The sequence below is a fragment of the Scyliorhinus canicula genome, chromosome 5 (assembly GCF_902713615.1).
Source record: "Scyliorhinus canicula chromosome 5, sScyCan1.1, whole genome shotgun sequence".
In the NCBI taxonomy this organism is placed as follows: domain Eukaryota; kingdom Metazoa; phylum Chordata; class Chondrichthyes; order Carcharhiniformes; family Scyliorhinidae; genus Scyliorhinus; species Scyliorhinus canicula.
The window spans coordinates 222,760,720-222,786,335 of record NC_052150.1 but is presented as its reverse complement, the minus strand read 5'-3'; the positions used below and the strand labels follow the sequence as shown (position 1 = coordinate 222,786,335).

Genomic DNA, 25,616 nt, shown 5'->3' with positions numbered 1-25,616 from the left:
AAGTAAGTCTGAATTCGGGGCCATCCTCCCCCAGCACCAGAGCTCCTGCGTGCTCAGTGTTTTAGCAGAACTGAGCAGAAACTTATAGCCAAGTTCCGCACACATGAGTGCGGCCTCAACCGGGACCTGGGATTCATGTCGCATTACATTCATCCCCCTCCATCTGGCCTGGGCTTGCAAAATCCTACCAACTTGTCCTGACTTGAGATAATTCATACCTATTTAACCTGGGGTTAGTTACCCCTATCTCTGGATCTGTAAAGACCTGATTATCTGCAAATGCTCGCATTCTAAGCATTGTCTGGCATCTTTGAATGTGTCATGATGTTGGACTGGGGTGAGCACAGTAAGAAGTCTCACAACACCCGGTTAAAGTGCAACAGGTTTGTTTCAAACACTAGCTTTCGGAGCACCGTTCCTTCCTCAGGTGAATTCACCTGAGGAAGGAGCAGTGCTCCAAAAGCTAGTGATTTGAAACAAACCTGTTGGACTTAAACCTGGTGTTGTAAGACATCGTACTGTTTTAAATGTGTGTTTAAGAGCCAGCCTTCCTCTGGGTTATTCCCACAACATTGCCCAGCCCTTGCTGGCAGCCCTCAAACCTCCTTCACCAGGGCGTTGTGTTCCGCCCATTTTTGGTTTTAAACCGTGTTCCGCCTGTTTGTGGGAGGATTGATGTTGGAGAGTTTGGGCTGGGACAGAAAGGCAGCTTGTGTTGGGTTTGGCAGCCAGGCCCTGGGCCTAGGGCCTTGCCCCCGCCCCCGGGGGCCGCAGCTCCGGAAGCTGAGGCAGGCTCCTGGTTGTCCAGCTGCCGGAACACAGGCTGCTTTCTGCTGAGCCGCCTGTGCCGACTCTGCTGCCATGGAGGGCGATGGAGGGGTGGGCTTCATCGGCGGAGGGAAAATGGCTTTTGGAATTGCCATCGGCATCCTGCAGTCAGGTAACGGCGGCGACATCAATCAGACATTCCTAACCCCAAACCCCTCACCGCCCAGCACCTTCTGTTAGATTCCTCAGGAAGGTGGGTTAGACACACATTGGTGCCTGGGTATTGAGAGGGAGATGTGTCTGGGTTTGGGGGGTGTGTCTAGGTTTGGGGGGGAATTGTGTTTGGGGGGGGGGGGGGGGTGTCTGGGTTTGGGAGGGATGTGTCTGGGTTTGGGGGGAATGTGTCTGGGTTTGGGGGGGAATGTGTCTGGGTTTGGGGGGGGAATGTGTCTGGGTTTGGGGGGGAATGTGTCTGGGTTTGGGGGGGAATGTGTCTGGGTTTGGGGGGGAATGTGTCTGGGTTTGGGGGGATGTGTCTGGGTTTGGGGGGATGTGTCTGGGTTTGGGGGGAATGTGTCTGGGTTTGGGGGGGAATGTGTCTAGGTTTGGGGGGAATGTGTCTAGGTTTGGGGGGAATGTGTCTGGGTTGGAGGGGAAATGTGTTTGGGGGGAATGTGTCTGGGTTTGGGGGGGGGGGGGTGTCTGGGTTTGGGGGGATGTGTCTGGGTTTGGGGGGATGTGTCTGGGTTTGGGGGGATGTGTCTGGGTTTGGGGGGATGTGTCTGGGTTTGGGGGGATGTGTCTGGGTTTGGGGGGGAATGTGTCTGGGTTTGGGGGGATTGTGTCTGGGTTTGGGGGATTGTGTCTGGGTTTGGGGGAATGTGTCTGGGTTTGGGGGGGATGTGTCTGGGTTGGGGGGAATGTGTCTGGGTTTGGGGAGGGGATGTGTCTGGGTTTGGGGGATGTGTCTGGGTTTGGGGGGGATGTGTCTGGGTTTGGGGGGGATGTGTCTGGGTTTGGGGGGAATGTGTCTGGGTTTGGGGGGGAATGTGTCTGGGTTTGGGGAGGATGTGTCTGGGTTTGGGGGGATGTGTCTGGGTTTGGGGGGGATTGTGTCTGCGTTTGGGGGGGGAATGTGTCTGGGTTTGGGGGGGGGAATGTGTCTGGGTTTGGGGGGGGAATGTGTCTGGGTTTGGGGGGGAATGTGTCTGGGTTTGGGGGGGATTGTGTCTGGGTTTGGGGAGGGGATGTGTTTGGGTTTGGGGGGGGAATGTGTCTGGGTTGGGGAGGATGTGTCTGGGTTTGGGGAGGGGATGTGTTTGGGTTGGGGGGGATGTGTCTGGGTTTGGGGGAGGGGATGTGTCTGGGTTTGGGGAGGGGATGTGTCTGGGTTTGGGGGATGGAATCCAGTTCTGTGGTTGGCAGGTGGGGGTCTGGGTCTGGTGGGGGGGTGGGCTGCGATGCTGTGTCGAGGGTACCATAGGGTTTCAGTGCTGGGACCCCAGCTGTTCACAATATACATTAATGATTTGGACGTAGGAATTGCAATATCTCCAAATTTACAGATGGCACTCAGCTGGGTGGCAGTGTGTGTGCTGTGAGAAGGATGCAAAGAGGCTGCAGGGTGACTCGGACAGGCTGGCTGAGGGGGGGAAATAGTTGGCAATACAATATAATGTGGCTAAATGTGAGGTTCTCCACTTTGGTGGCAAAAACAGGAAGGCAGATTATTATCTGAATCGTGGCAGTTTAGGAAAAGGGGAAGTGCATCGAGAGCTTGGTGTCAAAGAACAAAGAAAAGTACAGGACAGGAACAGACCCTTCGGCCCTCCAAACCTGTGCCGATCATGCTGCCGTAACTGGAAAAAAACCCTTCTGCCCTTACTCCGTCCGTATCCTTCTATATTCTCCCTGTTCATGTATCCATCCAGATGCCTCTTAAATGTTGCTAATGTGCCTGTTTCCACCACATCCTCTGGCAGCACGTTCCTGGCACCCACCACTTAGAACATAGAACAGTACAGCACAGAACAGGCCCTTCGGCCCTCTATGTTGTGCCGAGCAATGATCACCCTCCTCAAACCCACGTATCCACCCTATACCCGTAATCCAACAACCCCCCCCCTTAACCTTACTTTTTTAGGACACTACGGGCAATTTAGCATGGCCAATCCACCTAACCCGCACATCTTTGGACTGTGGGAGGAAACCGGAGCACCCGGAGGAAACCCACGCACACACGGGGAGGACGTGCAGACTCCGCACAGAGAGTGACCCAGCGGGGAATCGAACCCGGGACGCTGGAGCTGTGAAGCATTTATGCTAACCACCATGCTACCGTGCTGCCCTAACTTACCCCGCACATCTCCCTTAAACTGCCCCCCTGTCACCTTGAACCTGTGCCCCCTTGTCATTGACACTTCCTGCCTTGGAGAAACCCTCTGACTATCCTCTCCGTCTCTCATAATTTTGTAGACCTCTATCAGGTCTCCCCTCAGTCTCCGTCTTTCCAGTGAAAACAATCCTAGTTTATTCAACCTCTCCTCATAGCCAACACCCTCCAGACCAGGCAACATCCTGGTGAACCTTCTTTGCACTCTCTCTAAAGCTTCCAAATCCTTCTGATAATGCGGTGACCAGAACTGCACGCAATACTCCAAATGCGGCCTAACCAAGGTATTATATAGCTGCAACATAATTTCCCAACTCCTGTACTCAATGCCCTGGCGTTCACTAATGTCCTTCAGGGAAATATGTCGTCCTTACCCGGTCTGGCCTACTTCTAACTTGCTTGTCTCCTAATTGCCCTCTGAAATGGCTGAGAAAGCCACTCAGTTAAAGGATGGGAAAGAAATGCTGGCCGCGCCAGTGACACCCACATCCCAGGAAAGAATACCAGGAAAAAGAAGAACAGGCCATTCGGCCAACCAGTCCATGTTGGTGATTATTTTCCAAACCAGCCTCCTTCATCAGTGCTGTCGAGCCAGGAGGGGAAGCTCCGTTCCTAATTGGAGCCTGTGTCTATCCTGCTGTTATTAAGAGCGTGCAGTCTCTGCCCTTCTCCTCCAGATAACAACAGCAGCAGGCTGGCGGCCTGGTGTGTAATCTGGGCTCGGAGGAGGTGAGTAAGCTGCACAATGCAATGGGGCAACAATCCCAATTCTAAAGCAAAATATCTTTTCTGTTTCTTAGGAAAGGTGAAACCTGAAAAAATAATGGCTTCAGCTCCATCAAACAACAATATATACAAATTCAAGGTAAGGTGCAGTCTGCGGATTGTAGCTGTGTGAATCTAGATGGTGAGAGATCGAAGTTAGAGAGGATTGGCAGATGGAATCGTGCAGTGAGTAACTCACCACCTGACCCCCCCCCCCCCCCCCCCCCCCCCCCCCCAAAAAAAAACGCCTGTCCACCATCTACAAGTCACAAGTCAGGCATGTGATGGAATTCTCTCCACTTCCCTGGATGAGTGCAGCTCCAACAACACTCAAGAAGCTCAACACCATCCAGGACAGAGCAGCCCGCTTGATTGCTATCGCTTCCACAAACATTCCCTCCACGTACAGTGGCAGCCATGTGTGTCCCATCGACAAGATGCACTGCAGTAACTCGCCACGGCGTCTTAAGCAGCACCTTCCAAACCTGTGACCATTACCATCTAGAAGGACAAGGGCAGCAGATACCTGGAACCCCACCACCTCGGTTCGATTCCCAGCTTGTGTTATTGTCTTTGCGGAATCTGCACGTTCTCCCGTGTCTGCGGGGGTTTCTTCCGGGCGCTCCAGTTTCCTCCCGCAAGTCCCCAAAGATGGGCTGTTAGTTGAATTGGACATTCAAAATTCTCCCTCTGTGTAGCCGAACAGGCGCCGGAGTGTGGCAACTAGGGGCTTTTCACAATAACTTCATTGCAGTGTGAATGCAAGTCTACTTGTGACACTACTAAATATTATTATGACTTACTAATAATAATTATTAGTAAGTCACTCACCAATAATAATTATTATTAAGTCACTCACCAGCCTGGCTTAGAAATATATCGCCGTTCTGTCACTGCCAGTGGCTCAAAATCCTGGAACTCCCTAACAGCACAGTGGGTGCACCTACCCCTCAAGACTGCAGTGGTTAAAGAAGGTAGCTCGCTATCACTTTCTGAAGGGCAACTAGGGATGGGCAATAAATGCTGGCCTAACCACCGAAGCCCATGAATTTTTAAAACACAGAATTGTTTTTATTCATTCATGGTATGTGACGCCAATGGCTGCGTCAGCACATTTGCCATCCCTAATTGCATTGAGCTTAGTGGCATTTAAGAGTCATTGTTGTGGGTCTGGAGTCACATGTAGGTGAGACCTGGAAACGTTGGCAGATTTCATAGAATCCTTACAGTGCAGAAGGAGGCCATTGGGCCCATCAAATCTGCACCGGCCCTCTGAAGGAGCACTGTGCCTTGGCCCACTCCCCTCCTAGCCTTTGGACACTAAGGGGCAATTTCTCACGGCCAGTCCACGTAACCTGCACGTCTTTGGACTGTGGCAGGAAACCGGAGCACCCGGAGCCCACACAGACACGTGGAGAACGTGCAGACTCCGCACAGACAGTGACTCAAGCCGGGAATTGAACCAGGGACCCTGGCACTGTTGAGGCAGCAGTGCTAATCGCTGCGCCACTGTGCTGCCCCATTAGTGAACCAGTTGGGTTTATTCGTCAATGGTTTTCTGGTCATCATTGGACTTTTAATTCCAGATTTTCATTGAATTCAAATTTTGTCATCGATTATGGTGGGATTTGAACCCAGGTTCCCAGAGCACTAGCCTCTCACCTGTCCAATCACAATACCACCAAGCCAGCATCGCCTCCTAAATGATAAAGGAATATCTCAGAGTCTCTGCTCCCCGATTGGCTTCATCAGTTACCTTCTGTTGTCAGGGGTGCAGGTATGTTCCAGATACGATTATTGGTAAAAAAGTGGCCTCGGTATCCCCTGGGCCAGAGAGAAGGAAAATCCTGCCTTTAATCGCTATCCAGCAGGGACCTCTTCATGTGGTTCCTGAGTGAGGATCTAATCATGCTCAGGTTGTGAAGTGACTCACGGCTGAATAGTCCAGCAACATTCACTGTGCCCAAGTTGTAAATGTACCCGGGAAAGAGTCGGTGCCTGAGGGCAGGAAGTGAAGACATTCAGTGACAATATACAGACTGCCAAGGGGAGATTTGCTTCGGCTTTGAAAGCAGAAACAAGAAACTCAACAGAATTTCCTGAGGTAAAATAAAAGCAAAATACTGCGGTTTCTGGAAATCTGGAATAAAAACGGAAAATGCTGGATGAACTCAGCGAGTCTGTCAGCATCTGTGGAGAGACAAACAGAGTTAACGCTTTGAGTCCATATGACCCATCTTCAGAGTTGAAGAGTTATATGAGACTCGAAACATTAATCCTATTTTCTCTCTCCGCAGATGCTGCCTGATCCGCGGAGTTTTTCAGCATTTTCTGTTTTTGATTTCCTGAGGTAAAGCCCAGAATAGAATGGGTTATGTGGGATTGCTCGTCGAATGGTCTTTCCTCGATCTGGATTTCCTCCAATCCCTCTTGTCCCTTGCTCTACAGGAAGCTGGGATGAAGACAACGCACTGCAATAGCTCGGTGCTGGAGAACTGCAAGGTCGTCTTTCTCAGCGTCAAGCCTCACATCCTGACTAAAGTGCTGAGTGACATTTCTCCATTTGTCACACCAACACACCTCATCGTCTCTGTGGCAGCTGGGGTTACCATAGAAACACTTGAAAAGGTAAGTCGCTCGGTGGAGTAAGGAAGGCGCTGCGAGTGATTATGTTTCGAGGGGAGCTTTTCCAGGATTTTCACCTCTGTCCACCTTTTACTGGTGTCACGTTAGCTAATCCCACTCTGGTACCTTGACCATCTGCAATTATTCATGTGACCCTTTTATATGAGGTCTGAGAGGAGTATATATGAACGTAGGAAGTACGCCATTTGGTCTCTCATGTCTGTAATTCAATAAGATCGTGGCTGATTTGATTGTAGCCTCAACTCCACTCACCGTCTACCCTGATAATCTGTGATTTGCTTGTTGCCAAAGAATCTATCTACCTCTGCTTTAAAATTATTCATTGGCTCTGCCTCCCCTGTTCCCTGGGGAAGAGAGTTCCAAAGATTCATGGCCTTCTGAGAGGAAAACATTTTTCTTCTCATCTCTGTCTTAAACATGAGGCCCCTTATTTTAAACTGTGTCCCCTGGTTCTAGTCTCTCCCACACAGGGAAAGGTCCTCTCAGCATCCACTCTGTAAAGTTCCCTCAGGATCTTGTATGTTTCAATAAGGTCATCCCTCATTCTTCTAAACTCCAATGGGTCCAGGCCCCCGTCCAACCTTTCCTCACAAAATAAGCTCCCCATCCCAGCTATCATTCAGGTCAACCTTCTCTCAGAATAACAGGGTCTTTACAATGCAGACTGAGGCCATTCGGCCCATCGAGTCTCCACTGGCTCTCTGAAAGAGCTCTCTCAACTGCTTCTAATACATTCATATCTTTTATTAAGTAAGACAAAAGTGTCTCCCTAGAGACCCAGACACACATTCCTGACCACAATGTTGGGGCTGGACTGGTTTGGAGACGACAAATGTGGCGACATCTACAGACAACTTATAGAAAAGGTCAGGACCCCATAAATCTCACCAGGGGCAGCAGGGTAGCATGGTGGTTAGCATAAATGCTTCACAGCTCCAGAGTCCCAGGTTCGATTCCCGGCTGGCTCACTGTGTGGAGTCTGCACGTCCTCCCCCTGTGTGCGTGGGTTTCCTCCGGGTGCTCCGGTTTCCTCCCACAGTCCAAAGATGTGCGGGTTAGGTGGATTGGCCATGCTAAATTGCCCGTAGTGTCCTAATAAAAAAAGTAAGGTTAAGGGGGGGGGTTGTTGGGTTACGGGTATAGGGTGGATATGTGGGTTTGAGTAGGGTGATCATGGCTCGGCACAACATTGAGGGCCGAAGGGCCTGTTCTGTGCTGTACTGTTCTATGTTCTATGTTTATTCTGATATTCTAATCTTACCAATAAAGCGAATAAGCTCACATTTCACTAATTGTACTCCTATCTGCCACCTTGCTGCCTACTCACTTAGCCTGTCTATCATTTCACAGACAGGAAAACCCAGACACATTCCACTTAGTCCCTTCTTCATCTAAATTGTTAATATAGATTGTAATTAGCTTAGACCCCAGCACCGTTCCTTACATCTTTCCACTTGTAACAGCCTGACAAACAAATTGACACAGTTATTCCCATTCCCTGTGTCCGCTGTGACCCCTGAGGTGTCCGCGTCTCCCGCCTCTTTAACGTCAGAGCGGGAAGACCGGATGAGCAGCGTCATGTCTGACCACCGGTTGATGGGTAGCTGCACTCGGTTTCAGCGAGGTGGCAGCTCAGACGCCCCCCCCCCCCCCCCCCCCCCTCCTCTTGCAGCGCCGGGCCACTGGATAGGCCCGGGAACAGTTCCGGAAAATGGAGATGGGGATGCTCAGCGTCAGAGGCTGGGATGTAGAGGCGGGGGGGGGGGTCTCTCCTCGCCACCACCGTCCCGTAACCCCGAGGTCAGGGAGCCGCCACAGCTCTCTAGCGTTGCGGAAAGGAACACCTCGAGTGCAAAATGGCTCTGGGCGGAACGAGCCCTGGGGGGGGTCTCGCTCGCACCTGGCCCCGAGGCGTCCTGCTTGGGGGGCTGCAACAGTTCAGGGGTCAATAGGTGATTGACCTTGTCTAATTTCTCTGGGTGCGTGGTGTAATGTCGAGGGGCAAAGGTTGGGGCGCCATCCTCTCCGCACTGGGGGGGGTTCATGATGTTTCTCTTCCCTCCCCCTCACCCCCTTGTGGGGGGTGCCCTGTGCTGGAGTAACCTCCATCTTCGCATCCCCCACTGGCCTGGGAGCACGAGCATCACCCCCCCCCCCCCCATTGACCCGCGCCTAAACGTGCAGGGCCCAGCACCCGACGCTGAGGCGTCCTTGGAGCCGTGATGAGCTGGAGTGTCCGCGGTGGCCCCCAGGCCGGAGTTGCTGGGCGCAGGGGTCTCCAGGCTGACGGGGGTCGGAGGTATCTGGAGCCGACCCCAGCCGTACCTTCTTTTGGGCCTTGCGGTCAGGTGGATACCCTCACTCCTCCGCGCTGGCAGCCGATTGGCCAGTAGGCGCCGGCATGGTGTCCCCCTGCAGGGCCGGGGTGGTAATGGTTTAGCACAGTGGGCTAAATAGCTGGCTTGTAATGCAGAGCAAGGCAGCAACGCGGTTCAATTCCCGTTCCAGCCTCTCTGAACAGTTGCCGGAATGTGGCGACTAGGGGCTTTTCACAGTAACTTCATTGAAGCCTACTCGTGACAATAAGTAATTATTATTAATGACAATGGAGGGAGAGGGGCCGGTGGTGCCAACCGCAGCCGCCTTGGTGTCTGATGTGGCTTTGGAGGCGGGTCAGTTCTTCCGCACCTTCTTGCAGGCATGGCACCTCATGCCATCCGCAGGCCAGAAAATGCGGAAAGTCTCCCCGAGATGGGAGACCTCGAATCCCCCCTCTAATACATCCTCCTGGGCCAGGTGGATGGCAGCCTGCCGCCGGAAGGAGTAGGTGTGCCTATGGTGACGGTAGGGTGAGCGTAGCACTTTACGCCCAGCTTTCGTGTCAGCAGCCGGTAAGGTGGTGGGATGCGGGAGCACTGGAGGCCGAGGAGGCCACCACCCCCGCATAGGTGGCTCTGGTCGGCCTCGCCACTGCCGTAGGTGGAGTGGGCACAGGGCAAGTGCCACGCCCACCCCAATGTGGGCTTTGTCGCGTTGGAATTCATCCAGCAGAGGGCAGCAGAGCAGAGCTTCTGATTGGCTGTTCCGGGGACATTTGCATACGTGCAGTGCGGTCAGCGTAAGTTGAAGGTGCACCTGCATCAGTGACCCGAGGAGTTCGACGGAAGTCAAGCATCCAGCAGAGGGCAGCAGAGCTTCTGATTGGCTGTTCCGGGGACATTTGCATACGTGCAGTGCGGTCAGCGTAAGTTGAAGGTGGTTTGTGAAGGGGCTGTTCTCGAGTGACAGCTTTACCCGAAACAGTACTTACGTAGTGTCTCCCACCCATCCTCCTCCTCTAACCAAAAAAAAGTTCTGTCCGTTGGCCTAGTTTCAGCCGTTCAAAGGAGGAGGAGCAATCTCTGGGTGAGTATAAAAACTCACTTTAACCCGGGGATCGAGGCCTAGTTTCGGGAGCCGTTCAGAGGAGGAGGAGCAGTGTCTGGGTGAGTATAAAAACTCACTTTAACCCGGGGATCGAGGCCTAGTTTCGGGAGCCGTTCAGAGGAGGAGGAGCAGTCTCTGGGTGAGTATACAGACCTAACGGTAACTTTCTGTTTTCCACTTTTTTTTTCAAAAGTGACGTCAGAGGGAAGCTGTGATCTGATTGGTTGGTAACCAATCTGCCCCAAATTTAAAACTCGTAAACTTAAATTAAACAAATTAATTAATTAGAGATGGCTGGTCAGGTGATGTGCTTAAGCTGCTTGATGTGGGAGCTGGCAGATCCCATTGCGAGCTGCAGCGACCACATCTGCAGTAAGTGTTGGCTGCTCGAAGAACTCCGGCTCAGAGTTGATGAGCTGGAGTCTGAGCTTCACACACTGAGGCACATCCGGGAGGGGGAGGCTTACCTGGACACTTTGTTTCAGGAGGCAGTCACACCTGTCAGAGTAAATAGTTTAAATCCTGCCAGTGGCCAGGGACAGCAGGGTGTGACTGCAAGTCAGGCAGGTAAAGGGAACCAGCAGTCAGGAACTCAGGAGCCTCAGCCCTTGACCCTGTCCAACAGGTACGAGGCACTTGCTCCCTGTGTGGATGGCGAACAGGGCTGCAGGAAGGATGAGTCAGCTGACCAAGGCACCATGGTTCAGCAGGCCATTCAAGGGGAGGAAGTAAATAGGCAAGTTGTAGTTGTAGGGGATTCTATTATCAGAGGGATAGATAGTATCCTTTGTGAGCAGGATAGAGGGTCCCGCATGGTATGTTGCCTGCCCAGTGCTAGGGTGCGGGACATCTCTGACCGGCTTGAAAGGATATTGGAGAGGGAGGGGGAGGATCCAGTTGTTGTGGTCCATGTCGGTACCAACAACTTAGGCAAGTCTAGGAAAGAGGACCTGTTTAGAGATTATAAAGAGTTAGGATTCAAATTAAAAAAACAGGTCCTCAAGGGTCATAATCTCCGGATTACTGCCCGAGCCACGTGCAAATTGGCATAGGGAGGCAAGAATAAGGGAAGTTAACACGTGGCTGAAAGAGTGGTGTGGGAAAGAGGGGTTCCTTTTCATGGGACACTGGCATCAGTTTTGGGACAGGGGGGACCTATACCGTTGGGATGGTCTCCACCTGAACCGAGCTGGGACCAGTGTTCTGGCGAAAAGAGTAAATAGGGTGGTCAATAGGACTTTAAACTAGAGATTGGGGGGGAAGGGAAAGTCAGGGAACCAAGAGGTGAAGGGATCAGTGGGAAGCGTAGCTGCTTAGGATTACAAAAAATCACGAAAAGACAGAGCTCAGGAGAGGTTACGATAGTCCCCATCTCACAAAATATGACACAGTGTATGGAAAGGCTCAGTAAACCAAGGTCCACCACACTAAGAAAACAAAAAGGGACAGTCAATAGGGAATTAAAGGTGCTATATTTAAATGCCCGCAGTGTACGGAACAAGGTAGATGAGCTTGTGGCCCAGATTGTGACTGGCAGGTATGATGTGGTAGGCATCACAGAGACGTGGTTGCAGGGGGTTCAGGACTGGCAGTTAAACATCAAGGGATTTACAACCTATCGAAAAGACAGAGAGGTGGGTAGAGGGGGCGGGGTTGCCTTGTTAATTAGAAATGATATTAAATCAATAGCACTAAACGACATAGGGTCAGACGATGTGGAGTCTGTGTGGGTAGAGTTGAGGAACCACAAAGGCAAAAAAACCATAATGGGAGTTATGTACAGGCCTCCTGACAGTGGTCAGGACCAGGGGCACAAAATGCACCACGAAATAGAAAGGGCATGTCAGAAAGGCAAGGTCACAGTGATCATGGGGGACTTCAATATGCAGGTGGACTGGGTAAATAATGTTGCCAGTGGACCCAAAGAAAGGGAATTCATTGAATGTTTACAGGATGGCTTTTTGGAACAGCTTGTGATGGAGCCCACGAGGGGACAGGCTATTCTGGACTTAGTGTTATGTAATGAGCCAGAATTGATAAAAGACCTTAAAGTAAGGGAACACTTAGGAAGCAGTGATCATAATATGGTAGAATTCAGTCTGCAATTTGAAAGAAAGAAGGTAGAATCAGATGTAAAGGTTTTACAGTTAAATAAAGGTAATTACAGGCGCATGAGGGAGGAACTGACGAAAATCGACTGGAAGCAGAGCCTAGTGGGAAAGACAGTAGAACAGCAATGGCAGGAGTTTCTGGGAGTAATTGAGGACACAGTGCAGAGGTTCATCCCAAAGAAAAGAAAGGTTATCAGAGGGAGGATTAGGCAGCCATGGCTGACAAAGGAAGTCAGGGAATACATCAAGGCAAAAGAGAGAGCCTATAATGTGGCAAAGAGTAGTGGGAAGTCAGAAGATTGGGAAGGCTACAAAAACAGAGGATAACAAAGAGAGAAATAAGGAAGGAGAGGATCAAATATGAAGGTAGGCTAGCCAGTAACATTAGGAATGATAGTAAAAGTTTCTTTAAATACATTAAAAACAAACTGGAGGCAAAAGTAGACATTGGGCCGCTCCAAAATGACGCTGGTAATCTAGTGATGGGAGACAAGGAAATAGCTGAGGAACTTAATAAGTACTTTGCGTCAGTCTTCACAGTAGAAGACATGAGTAATATCCCAACAATTCAGGAAAGTCAGGGGGCAGAGTTGAATATGGTTGCCATCACAAAGGAGAAGGTGCTAGAGAAACTAAAGGGTCTGAAAATTGATAAATCTCCGGGCCCAGATGGGCTACATCCTAGCGTTCTAAAGGAGATAGCTGAAGAAATAGTGGAGGCGTTAGTTATGATCTTTCAAAAGTCACTGGAATCAGGGAAAGTCCCAGAGGATTGGAAAATCGCTGTTGTAACCCCCCTGTTCAAGAAGGGAACAAGAAAAAAGATGGAAAATTATAGGCCAATTAGCCTAACCTCGGTTGTTGGCAAAATTCTAGAATCCATCGTTAAGGATGAGATTTCTAAATTCTTGGAAGTGCAGGGTCAGATTAGGACAAGTCAGCATGGATTTAGTAAGGGGAGGTCGTGCCTGACAAACCTGTTAGAGTTCTTTGAAGAGATAACAAATAGGTTAGACCAAGGAGAGCCAATGGATGTTATCTATCTTGACTTCCAAAAGGCCTTTGACAAGGTGCCTCACGGGAGACTGCTGAGTAAAATAAGGGCCCATGGTATTCGAGGCAAGGTACTAACATGGATTGACGATTGGCTGTCAGACAGAAGGCAGAGAGTTGGGATAAAAGGTTCTTTTTCGGAATGGCAACCGGTGACAAGTGGTGTCCCGCAGGGTTCAGTGTTGGGGCCACAGCTGTTCTCTTTTTATATATTAACGATCTAGATGACGGGACTGGGGGCATTCTGGCCAAGTTTGCCGATGATACAAAGATAGGTGGAGGGGCAGGTAGTATTGAGGAGGTGGGGAGGCTGCAGAAAGATTTAGACAGTTTAGGAGAATGGTCCAAGAAGTGGCTGATGAAATTCAACGTGGGCAAGTGCGAGGTCTTGCACTTTGGAAAAAAGAATAGAGGCATGGACTATTTTCTAAACGGTGACAGAATTCATAATGCTAAAGTGCAAAGGGACTTGGGAGTCCTAGTCCAGGATTCTCTAAAGGTAAACTTGCAGGTTGAGTCCGTAATTAAGAAAGCAAATGTAATGTTGTCATTTATCTCAAGAGGCTTGGAATATAAAAGCAGGGATGTACTTCTGAGGCTTTATAAAGCACTAGTTAGGCCCCATTTAGAATACTGTGAGCAATTTTGGGCCCCATACCTCTGGAAGGACATACTGGCACTGGAGCGGGTCCAGCGGAGATTCACACGGATGATCCCAGGAATGGTAGGCCTAACATACGATGAACGTCTGAGGATCGTGGGATTATATTCATTGGAGTTTAGGAGGTTGAGGGGAGATCTAATAGAAACGTACAAGATAATGAATGGCTTGGATAGGATGGACGTAGGGAAGTTGTTTCCATTAGCAGGGGAGACTAGGACGCGGGGGCACAGCCTTAGAATAAAAGGGAGTCACTTTAGAACAGAGATGAGGAGAAATTTCTTCAGCCAGAGAGTGGTAGGTCTGTGGAATTCATTGCCACAGAGGGCGGTGGAGGCCGGGACATTGAGTGTCTTTAAGACAGAAATTGATAAATTCTTGATTTCTCGAGGAATTAAGGGCTATGGGGAGAGAGCGGGTAAATGGAGTTGAAATCAACCGTGATTGAATGGTGGAGTGGACTCGATGGGCCGAATGGCCTTACTTCCACTCCTATGTCTTATGGTCTTATGGAATTTAATTAACAAAATAGTGGGAATGGGCGTGTCAGGGGAAGAGCAGGGTAGAATGATGCACTCTCCCCCTCGGAAGGTATACGGGGGAGTGAGGCAAGGAAGGGAAGAGAGAACAAGGAGCACTGTTGGAGGAGGTCAGCAACACAGGAGGGTGGGGCACGGTAGATGGAGTGGTGCCCGAGGTGAGAGACTCCGGGTGAAGCTGGAGGGTGGGAGGATTGGGTACTTCAGCCCAGGAGGGGGCCCAGCAAAAAAAAAAACAGTCTGTGCTCCCAGCCTAGGTCACCACACTGAGGTCAGTGACCCTGGTTTGAAAAGTCTTCGGCCCAAGTACGGCGCAGCAAAATAGAGTCTGTGCTACCCTGGAACGACCACCCAATGGAACCGATCTCCTCCCTGCTGGTGTATGGGGTCTTCAGCCCAGGAGGGGCCCAGCAACCACTCTACCTCCCCGTCCCGGAACAAGCTCACCAGATGGAACGAGGAAGGCCTGACAGTTGGGAGAACTGGGCAGGGCCGGGCCCTCAGCCTGGGAGGGGCCCAGCAAACAAACAGTCCAAAGGGGCTTTACTCCCACCTTGTTATTGCAGCCTCCCTCCTCTCCCCTTCCTCCAGGCAATTCAGCAGCAACCAGCACTGGAAACAGGAGTAGCAACAGAGACAGATAGAGCAGCTGCAGCCACTCGAGGTGGATCGACCATATCTTTTTATTAAAACAGTAAAAAATATATACACGGCCAAACGGTACAAACACTAATTTTGTGTTGGAGAAACAGGGTACCCTCCCCTCAGTACTATGCTAAATTGCCCCTTAATTGGAAAAAAAATAATTGGGTACTCTTAAATTTAAAAAAAATCCAAATACACTGCATCTACATGTTAACGTACACTGCCAGACACATCCTTTAAAAACAACTCTGAATACGTTTGTTCAACATGATTTCCCTTTAATCACATTATGTTAACTTTGCCTGATTAAAATAAATAACCTTTTTTATTGTCACAAGTAGGCAGTGTTACATTAACACTGCAATGAAGTTACTGTGAAAAGGACCCTAGTTGCCACATTCTGGCGAGAACACAGGGAGAATTCAGAATTCTCAGCTGGTACGGGAATTGAACCCGTGCTTCTAACCTTGTTCTGCATCACAGACCAGCTGTCTAGTCCACTGAGCTATTTTACTATGATTATACTATGATTTTCTAACTGCTCTGTAACCACTCCCTAATAATGGATCCTAGCGTATTACTGACTACTGATTTTAGGCTAACTGGCTTGTAGTTCCCTGTTTTCTCTCCCCTCCTTTCCCGAGCAGTGGTGTTTCATTTGCTACTTTCCGTTCTATTAGGACCATTTCAGAATCTGGAGAATTTTGGAAGATCACAGCCAGTGCATCCACTACTTCTGTATCTTTTGACAATAAGAGTCACAGTTCAATTGGATAATTTGCAGCATGATTTCTGGACAGCAGTCAGCAGTGAGAATCCTGACTCTATTTTTCACCCCAAAGAAACCCATCGAAGCTAAAGGCACTGACAAATCTCTTCTTAATAACACACAACGTAGCAGATTGGTCACAAAGTGCTGATTTCTCACCGAATAAGAACATAAGAACTAGGAGCAGGAGTAGGCCATCTGGCCCCTCGAGCCTGCTCCACCATTCAATGAGATCATGGCTGATCTTTTGTGGACTCAGCTCCACTTTCCGGCCCGAACACCATAACCCTTAATCCCTTTATTCTTCAAAAAACAATCTATCTTTATCTTAAAAACATTTAATGAAGGAGCCTCAACTGCTTCACTGGGCAAGGAATTCCATAGATTCACAACCCTTTGGGTGAAGAAGTTCCTCCTAAACTCAGTCCTAAATCTACTTCCCCTTATTTTGAGGCTATGCACCCTAGTTCTGCTTTCACCCGCCAGTGGAAACAACCTGCCCGCATCTATCCTATCTATTCCCTTCGTAATTTTATATGTTTCTATAAGATCCCCCCTCATTCTTCTAAATTCCAACGAGTATAGTCCCAGTCTACTCAACCTATCCTCGTAATCCAACCCCTTCAGCTCTGGGATTAACCTAGTGAATCTCCTCTGCACACCCTCCAGTGCCAGTACGTCTTTTGTCAAGTAAGGAGACCAAAACTGAACACAATACTCCAGGTGTGGCCTCACTAACACCTTATACAATTGCAGCATAACCTCCCTAGTCTTAAACTCCATCCCTCCAGCAATGAAGGACAAAATTCCATTTGCCTTCTTAATCACCTGTTGCACCTGTAAACCAACTTTCTGTGACTCATGCACTAGCACACCCAGGTCTCTGCACAGCGGCATGCTTTAATATTTTATCATTTAAATAATAATCCCGTTTGCTGTTATTCCTACCAAAATGGATAACCTTACATTTGTCAACATTGTATTCCACCTGCCAGACCCTAGCCCATTCACTTAACCTATCCAAATCCCTCTGCAGACTTCTGGTATCCTCTGCACTTTTTGCTTTACCACTCATCTTAGTGTCAACTGCAGACTTGGACACATTGCCCTTGGTCCCCAACTCCAAATCATCTATGTAAATTGTGAACAATTGTGGGCCCAACACGGATCCCTGAGGGACACCACTAGCTACTGATTGCCAACCAGAGAAACACCCATTAATCCCCACTCTTTGCTTTCTATTAATTAATCAATCATCTATCCATGCTACTACTTTATCCTTAATGCCATGCATCTTTATCTTATGCAGCAACCTTTTGTGTGGCACCTTGTCAAAGGCTTTCTGGAAATCCAGATATACCACATCCATTGGCCCCCCGTTATCTACTGCACTGGTAATGTCCTCAAAAAATTCCACTAAATTAGTTAGGCACGACCTGCCCTTTATGAACCCATGCTGTGTCTGCCCAATGGGACAATTTCTATCCAGATGCCTCGCTATTTCTTTCTTGATGATAGATTCCAGCATCTTCCCTACTACCGAAGTTAAGCTCACTGGCCTATAATTACCCGCTCTCTGCCTACCTCCTTTTTTAAATAGTGGTGTCACGTTTTCTAATTTCCAATCCACCGGGACCAACCCAGAGTCTAGTGAATTTTGGTAAATTATCACTAGTGCATTTGCAATTTCCCTAGCTATCTCTTTCAGCACTCTGAGATGCATTCCATCAGGGCCAGGAGACTTGTCTACCTTTAGCCCCATTAGCTTGCCCATCACTACCTCCTTAGTGATAACAATCCTCTCAAGGTCCCCACCTGTCATAGCCTCATTTCTATCAGTCGCTGGCATGTTATTTGTGTCTTCCACTGTGAAGACCGACACAAAAAACCTGTTCAGTTCCTCAGCCATTTCCTCATCTCCCATTATTAAAACTCCCTTCTCATCCTCTAAAGGACCAATATTTACCTTAGCCACTCTTTTTTGTTTTATGTATTTGTAAAAACTTTTACTATCTGTTTTTATATTCTGAGCAAGTTTACTCTCATAATCTATCTTACTCTTCTTTATAGCTTTTTTAGTAGCTTTCTGTTGCCCCCTAAATATTTCCCAGTCCTCTAGTCTCCCACCAATCTTTGCCACTTTATATGCTTTTTCCTTCAGTTTGATACTCTCCCTTATTTCCTTAGATATCCACGGTCGATTTTCCCTCTTTCTATCGTCCTTCCTTTTTGTTTGTATAAACCTTTGCTGAGCACTGTGAAAAATCGCTTGGAAGGTTCTCCACTGTTCCTCAACTGTTCCACCATAAAGTCTTTGCTCCCAGTCTACCTTAGCCGGTTCTTCTCTCATCCCATTGTAATTGAAATGATTGACTCTTTTCTAAATCTTTAATTCAGAATGACAGATGATAATTGCCAAGGATCTTAAGATTCTTATTCTTGTGTTCTAATCTCTCGATGATCTCGCTCCTCTCTATCGCTGTCATTTCTTGCAGCCCTCTCACACTCCAAAATCTCTGCATTCCTCTTGGTTGTTTGCACATTCCTGATTTCCTTTACTCCACCATCATCAGACCGGACTCCAGCTATCCAGGCCCAAAGCTCTGGAATCTCCACCCTAAGTCTCTCTTCCTCTCGCTCTATCTTTTCCTTTAAGATGCTCCCTCAAGTCTACCTCATTGACCAAACATTTGGTCACCTGTCTGAATATCTCCTCCTTTGGTTTCCAGTCAGGTTCTGTCTTGATGACATTCTAGTGACTGCCCTACATTCAGTTTTTGATAACAATAGTCTGAGAGAACATAAAGACCCTGACTGGCCTTACAGACCCAACTCCATCACCACCATCATCAACCTGACTCTGAATAGATAGACCCTGAATCACAGATCCATCTGATCTCTGCAGAACAAGCCTATTACCTCAACCCCTCCAACTTCTATTGCTAAGAAAACAGATTCCCATAAACACCATGCACTGCAAATGTACAATAGCTTCATAAAATGTACACGTATCAATATAAAGCGGGCAGCATAATCAAAGACCCCTCCCACCCGGCTTACTCACTCTTCCAACTTCTTCCATCGGATAGGAGATACAGAAGTCTGAGAACACACACGAACAGATTCAAAAATGGTTTCTTCTCCACTGTTACCAGACTCCTAAACGACCCTCTTATGGACTGACCTCATTAATACTACATCCCTGTGTGGTTCACCCAATGCCGGTGTCTTATGTATTAGCATTGCGTACCATGTGTTGCCCTATTATGTATTTTCCTTTTATTTTATTTTCATGTACTAAATGATCTGTTTGGCTGCTCGCAGGAAAATACTTTTTACTGTACCTCGGTACACGTGACAAGAAACAAATCCATCTTGGCAATATTTTAACAAAGTGCATGGACTCAATGGGCTGAATGGCATCCTCCTGTGTAGAATGACTTTACATCCATAGGAATTAGGTGCAGAAGTCGGCAATTCAGCCCTTTGAGCCTGCTCCGCCATTCAATCAGATCATGGCTGATCTCTTCCTGGTCTCAAATCCACCTCCTTACCTGTCCCCCATGTCCCTTTAACCTGTTTTGTTTGCTTGCAGTAATTCCCACATTCTGACCTGTGACTCTATTCTCAGTTCCTGCCTGCTGGGACCAAGGTGCTGCGAATGATGCCAAACCTCCCGTGCACGGTACAGCAAGGTTCGATGGTGTTCTGCCGTGGAAGCAATGCTGGGACTCAGGAAGCCGCTCTCCTCAAAAGCCTTGTAGCTGCCTGTGGACTGTGTGAAGAAACTCCAGAATCTTACATCGACATCCACACTGGTATCAGTGGGAGCGGAGTGGCATATGTAGGTATTATTGCTGACAAGGGAATAAATCTGTTTTTGTACTCCTCAATGGGCTGCAGCTACACACAGCTGCTGATGTGGCATTGCCTGGTCACTGTCTGCAAAGGATAAGATAGGGAGACTGGGGTTGTTTTCCTTAGAGCAGAGAAGGCTGAGGAGGGACCTGATTGAGGTGGAGAGAATTGTGAGGGGCATAGATAGGGTAGATAAGAAGGAACTTTGCCCCATTGCGGAGGAGGTCAATGACCAGGGGGGCATCGATTTCAGGTAAGGGGCAGGAGGTTTAGAGGGGATTTGAGGAAAATATTTTCACCCAGAGGGTGGTGGGAATCTGGAACTCGTTGCCTGAAAGGATGGGAGAGGCGGGAACCCTCACAACATTTAAGAAGTATTTAGATGAGCACGTGCAACGCCCTAGCAGACAAGCATACAGATGAAGTGCTGGAAAATGGGATTAGAATAAATAGGTGCTTTATGGGCAGCACAGCCAAGATGGACCGAATGGCTTCTTTCATACTGTAAAATCTCGATGACTCGGGCTTTTCATTCCTCTCCTTAAACTGTTCACCCTTTGTTAGAGTACTGGGTGTCCTCTGCTATTAAAAATGAGTGGCAGTAATTCAACTTCAGGAAGCGTCACAGCAAAGCCAAATCACTTTAATCTTCAATCTGAATTAGCTGGATGGTAATCGGGAACTGGAACTATGACGTGAGGAGGACAGGAGGAGGCCATTCGGCCCAGTGCGCCTATGCTAGCTATTTGGTAGAGCTAACCGCAAGCGATTTATTTCCTCCCTTCCTTATGACAGGAGTGCAACTTCAACGAGAGAGCAGGGGAGCTCCAACAGATACCTGGCAAATATTTATCCTTCGACCAACATCTTCACAAAAACAAAGATTATCTGGTCATTATCACATTGCTGTTTGTGGGAGCTTGCTGTGCACAAATTGGCTGCTGCACTTCCTGCATTACATTATACTTTTATTTCTAATTTTTTGAAATTTAGGCTACCCAATTCATTTTTTCCAATGAAGGGGCAATTCAGTGCGTCCAATGCACCTACCTCGTGTTGTGGGGGCGAAACCAATGCAAACACGGGGAGAATGTGCAAACTGCACATAGACAGTGACCCAGGGCTGGGATCGAACCTGGGACCTCGGCGCCGTGAGACTGCAGTGCTAACCATGGCGCCACCATGCTGCCCTTGCATTTCATTATACTTAAGACTACTTCATTGGCTGGGAGGTTGGTTACCTCAGTTGACTGGATAGCTGGGGCAGAGTGACGGCAACAGCGTGGGTTCAATTCCCGTGCCAGCTGAGGTGACCATGAAGGCCCCACCTTCTCAACCTGGCCCTTCGCCTGAGGTGTGGTGACCCTCAGGTTAAACCACCACCAGTCAGCTCCATCTCAATGGGGAGAACAGCCTCTGGGACTCTTGTGGTTGTGACTTCATTGGCTGTAAAGAATAATTGGACGATATGAGGTTGTAAGAGGTGCTATATTCACGCAAGTTTCTTCTTTCTCGTTTCATAGGTTTACCTGTTTGCTGAGGCTCTGGCAGAGGGAGGTGTCAAAATGGGAATGCCATATGACTTGTCAAAGAAACTTGTAGCACACACGCTGCTGGTAGGTGACACATCTTTAGTCATTTTTGAAGTTGAGTTGACTTCTCCCTCAAGTTAGTGAGTATATTCATAGCTTGCTGTGGCTTACATAAACAAGACAGCAGCCTGGGTTCAGTTATTAGTCTGTACAGAGTTACTTGATCTCGCTGGTAGGGTGCTGCAATAATCTCAATGATCCTTGGTTTGGATGGAATATCGGTTGCTCCGGATCAAAAAGCGATTCCCCTCAGCTTGGGAGGACAGAAAGGGGTTTAAACTGTGATGCCCCTGCAGTCCAATATCACTCACCATTCAGACTTGCGTACAAAGAGTGTCCAGCTGGGTGGGGCAGCAGACAGTATGTGAAGTGAGCGAGTCATCTTGCACTGTGGGGACTTTACGCCAGTTTGAGTTTGTAACTTTTGGAAAGGAGGGGAGAGAACCTGAAGGGAGAAACAAAATGTTGATAAACGTATCGGCTTAGAGCTGCAAAATACTGTAGAGCTAGCGGGGGCAGGGAGAGAATGGGACGCCCCTAGGTAGTGCTGAGAGAGACAATCCCTCCTTGCTGCAGACGAGAGAGACAAACCGAAAATGCTGCAAAAACTCAGCAGGTCTGGCAGCAGCGGTAGGGAGAGACAACAGAGTTAAAGCTTCGAGTCTGTTTGGCTCTTCATCACAACAGAGAGGGAGAGGGAAAATCTGTTAGACACTAACGTGCTGAATCGGAAGATATGACATTTGGTCTGGTTACAGTGGGAAAGTCTCATAGCTTCACTTGGCAATCAGCAGCCCATATGTAGGTGTTTAGGCACAGACACCCAGATCCCTCTGTACTGCAGCATTCTGTAGGCCCTCTCCATTGAAATAATATTCTGTTAGAAATATTGTTCTGTAATTCTAGTGTGATATGTTTGCATTGTCTCCATTAAAAATACAGACAGAGTGCAAAATATATATATATATCCTAGATATAGATAGATATAGATATATAGACAGATGAAGATAGATATATAGACACAGATAGATATATTATATATATATATATATATATAGTTAGATAGATATAGGGCAGCACGGTAGCATAGTGGTTAGCACAGTCGCTTAACAGCTCCAGGGTCCCAAGTTCGATTCCGGCTTGGGTCACTGTCTGTGCAGAGTCTGCACATCCTCCCCGTGTGTGCGTGGGTTTCCTCCGGGTGCTCCGGTTTCCTCCCACAGTCCAAAGATGTGCAGGTTAGGTGGATTGGCCATGATAAATTGCCCTTAGTGTCCAAAATTGCCCTTCGCGTTGGGTGGGGTTACTGGCTTATGGGGATAGGGTGGAGGTGTTAACCTTGGGTAGGATGCTCTTTCCAAGAGCCGGTGCAGACTCGATGGGCCGAATGGCCTCCTTCTGCACTATAAATTCTATCTCTCTATCTATCTAGATACAGATAGATATAGATATATATATAGAGAGAGAGAGGTAGTTTAATTTTTCATGTATCTTTTCCTTAGGGAGCTGCGAAAATGATCTTGGAGACCGGGGACCACCCAGGAAAACTGAAGAATGATGTCTGCACACCAGGAGGGACAACCATCCACGGCCTGTATGAGCTGGAGAAGGGAAACCTGCGTTGCACTGTAATGAATGCTGTCGAAGCTGCAACAAAGCGGGCCCGCGAGCTGGGGAAAGACTAACCATCGCGGTGCAGGAAGCACTGTTGGGTGGATCGGCCTGGCTGGATTGCCCATGCTGTCCAAAGAAAGGTTGGGTGGGGTTGCTGGGTTGTGGCGCTAGGGTGGAAGTGTGGGCTTAAGTGGGGTGTTCTTTCCGGGTGGCTGGTGCAGACTCGATGGGCCGAATGGTCTCCTTCTGGACTGTAAATTCTATGATGAGCACAGTGGCCATGGGGTTGGGATACTCCCAGAACCGTTCTGCATTTCCCTGAGCTTTACAATGTTTGTCTTCAGTGTTTGTGGCCAGGAGGAATTAAAGAGCAGAATTTATTTCATCTGAGGCTCATCTGAAATGTAACAATAAAATGTAAACTTCATAAAGCAGCTTCTAAGTTAAAATAATAGCTACTTGGACTGGATTACTGGAGGAGAACATGCCTTGTGCGATACCGGATTTAAGGGCAGAGCAAATTGTACACAAGTGAACAATGGGTTTGCATGTATTGCTTCACAGTGGGAGGAGCGAATATTGAAGATAGCAGTGGAACATAAAGAATCTGGTTCACTTCTGGATATATTTGTATTTATCCTCACATTAACGTACTATAGTGATGTTCTCCCACATTTGGCTTGACATTGTTTCATTCCAGCAAACAAATTTTGATGGGCTAGGGATCAAGTTCTGTGAAATGTCAAAGCATTTTAAGAAACTTAATGTACTCAAGGTTTTTCTATTGTAAGAATGTGAATCTTGTTAATTGTTCAGGGAACCAGGTCTGCTGCGTAGCAGTCCTCGGGCTGGTCTGCAGTTGCAAATCTCTCCTGACTCAACGTTAGCTCCTTCCTTCTCTCTCCACAGATGCTGCCAAACCTGCGGTGATTGTCCAGTATTTTCTGGTTTTGTTTCTGTTGAATCTGTTGTACAATGGAGGGAACGCCCACCCCAAACTATTTGGTATCAAGTTTATTGAAAATTCCTAATGAAGGTCCCATTCCATTTGCTGTAGATTGGTTTCTGCCATTACTGCTCCTGTGTTGTTCATGGTGAACCCCCGAGAGAGTGGCCACTCCTCTCCAAGCCCTGCAGCATTGGGTATAGCCTCCCAACAACTAACAGCAGCTGGTAGGATTTGCAATTGATAAATTCACCACACCCATTTTTCCTCTTTCTGTTTCCATATGACATGTTGCTGAAATCTTTTGCTGAATTAAAATAAAATAAAGGAATGCTGGAGAATTTTCTTCTACTTTGACTTCAGTAAACAGTTTATGCAAGTTGTAAATGCCGGGCCCGCTGCCCCCTTACCGCCTGGTGACAGCTGTCCAGCAGACTCAGCTCCAGCCTCCGGCCTTCCGACACAAACCTCGAGTCCACCGCTCTCATCTCGAAAGGAGGGTGCGAGGGTCAGTGTCCGCGGGGTCACGGCCGGGTCAGTGCCCGTGGGGTCACGGCCGGGTCAGTGTCTGCGGGGTCATGGCCGGGTCAGTGTCCGCGGGGTCACGGTCGGGTCAGGGTGCACGTAGTCACAGCCGGGTCAGTGTCCGCGGGGTCACGGCCGGGTCAGTGTCCGTGGGGTCACGGCCGGGTCAGTGTCCGTGGGGTCACGGCCGGGTCAGTGTCCGCGGGGTCACGGCCGGGTCAGGGTCGGCGGGGTCACGGCCGGGTCAGGGTCGGCGGGGTCAGTGCCGGCGGGGTCACGGCCAGGTCAGTGCCCGTGGGGTCACGGCCGGGTCAGTGCCCATGGGGTCACAGCCGGGTCAGTGCCCGGGGGGTTAGGGTGCGCGGGGTCACGGCCGGATCCGGGTTGGCGGGGTCACGGCCGGGTCAGTGTCGGGGTCACGGCTGGGTCAGTGTCCGTGGGGTCACGGCCGGGTCAGTGTCCGTGGGGTCACGGCCGGGTCAGTGTCCGTGGGGTCACGGCCGGGTCAGTGTCCGTGGGGTCACGGCCGGGTCAGTGTCCGTGGGGTCACGGCCGGGTCAGTGTCCGTGGGGTCACGGCCGGGTCAGTGTCCGTGGGGTCACGGCCGGGTCAGTGTCCGTGGGGTCACGGCCGGGTCAGTGTCTGTGGGGTAACGGCCGGGTCAGTGTCTGTGGGGTCACGGCCGGGTCAGTGGCCGTGGGGTCACGGCTTAGCCCCTTCCCCAGCCTTGATCAGCCCCTCCCCCAGTCTAGCTCAGCCCCTCCCCCAGCCCAGCTCTGTTCCCCCCGCTTTCCCCCCTCCCCCAGCCCAGCTCTGTTTCCCCCCCCCCCCCCCAGACCGGCTCTGACCCCCCCCCCCCAAGCCCAGCTCTGTTCCCCCCGCTTTCCCCCCCCCAGACTGGCTCTGTTCCCCACCCCCTAGCCCGGCTCTGTTTCCCCCCCCAGCCCAAATCTGTTCCCCCCTCCCCAGCCAGGCTCTGTCCACCCTCTCCCCAAGCCCGGCTGTGTCCCCCCCCAGCCCGGCTCTGTTTCCCCCCCACCCCCAGCCCGGCTCTGTCCACCCCCTCCCCAAGCCCGGCTCTGTTCCCCCCCCCCCCCCCCCAAGCCCGGCTGTGTCCCCCCCCCCCCAGCCCGACTCTGTCCCCAGGGTGTCTCTGCTTCATGGGTGTCCAGCTGCCTGAACTGCGGGTGTTTGGTGGTGGGCCCCCTCCGCTCCGGCCTGTGCTCAGTCAGAGCCTCGGACCAGGTTAAAGTCCAACAGGTTTATTTGGAATCATTAACTTTCGCCGTCATCACTCACCTGAGGA

At 49.5% G+C, this 25,616-nt stretch overlaps 1 protein-coding gene across 1 annotated transcript; it reads left to right on the top strand.

The window, feature by feature from the left end:
- The first annotated feature begins 581 nt into the window (after positions 1–581).
- Positions 582–24,136, top strand: LOC119966613 (pyrroline-5-carboxylate reductase 3-like). The gene is made up of 6 exons (XM_038798597.1): positions 582–940; positions 3,961–4,025; positions 6,374–6,553; positions 19,407–19,619; positions 21,157–21,249; positions 22,728–24,136. The coding sequence occupies exons 1-6, from the start codon at positions 862–864 to the stop codon at positions 22,908–22,910; spliced, it is 813 nt and encodes a 270-aa protein (XP_038654525.1). The 5' UTR covers positions 582–861; the 3' UTR covers positions 22,911–24,136.
- Positions 24,137–25,616: the final 1,480 nt, after the last annotated feature.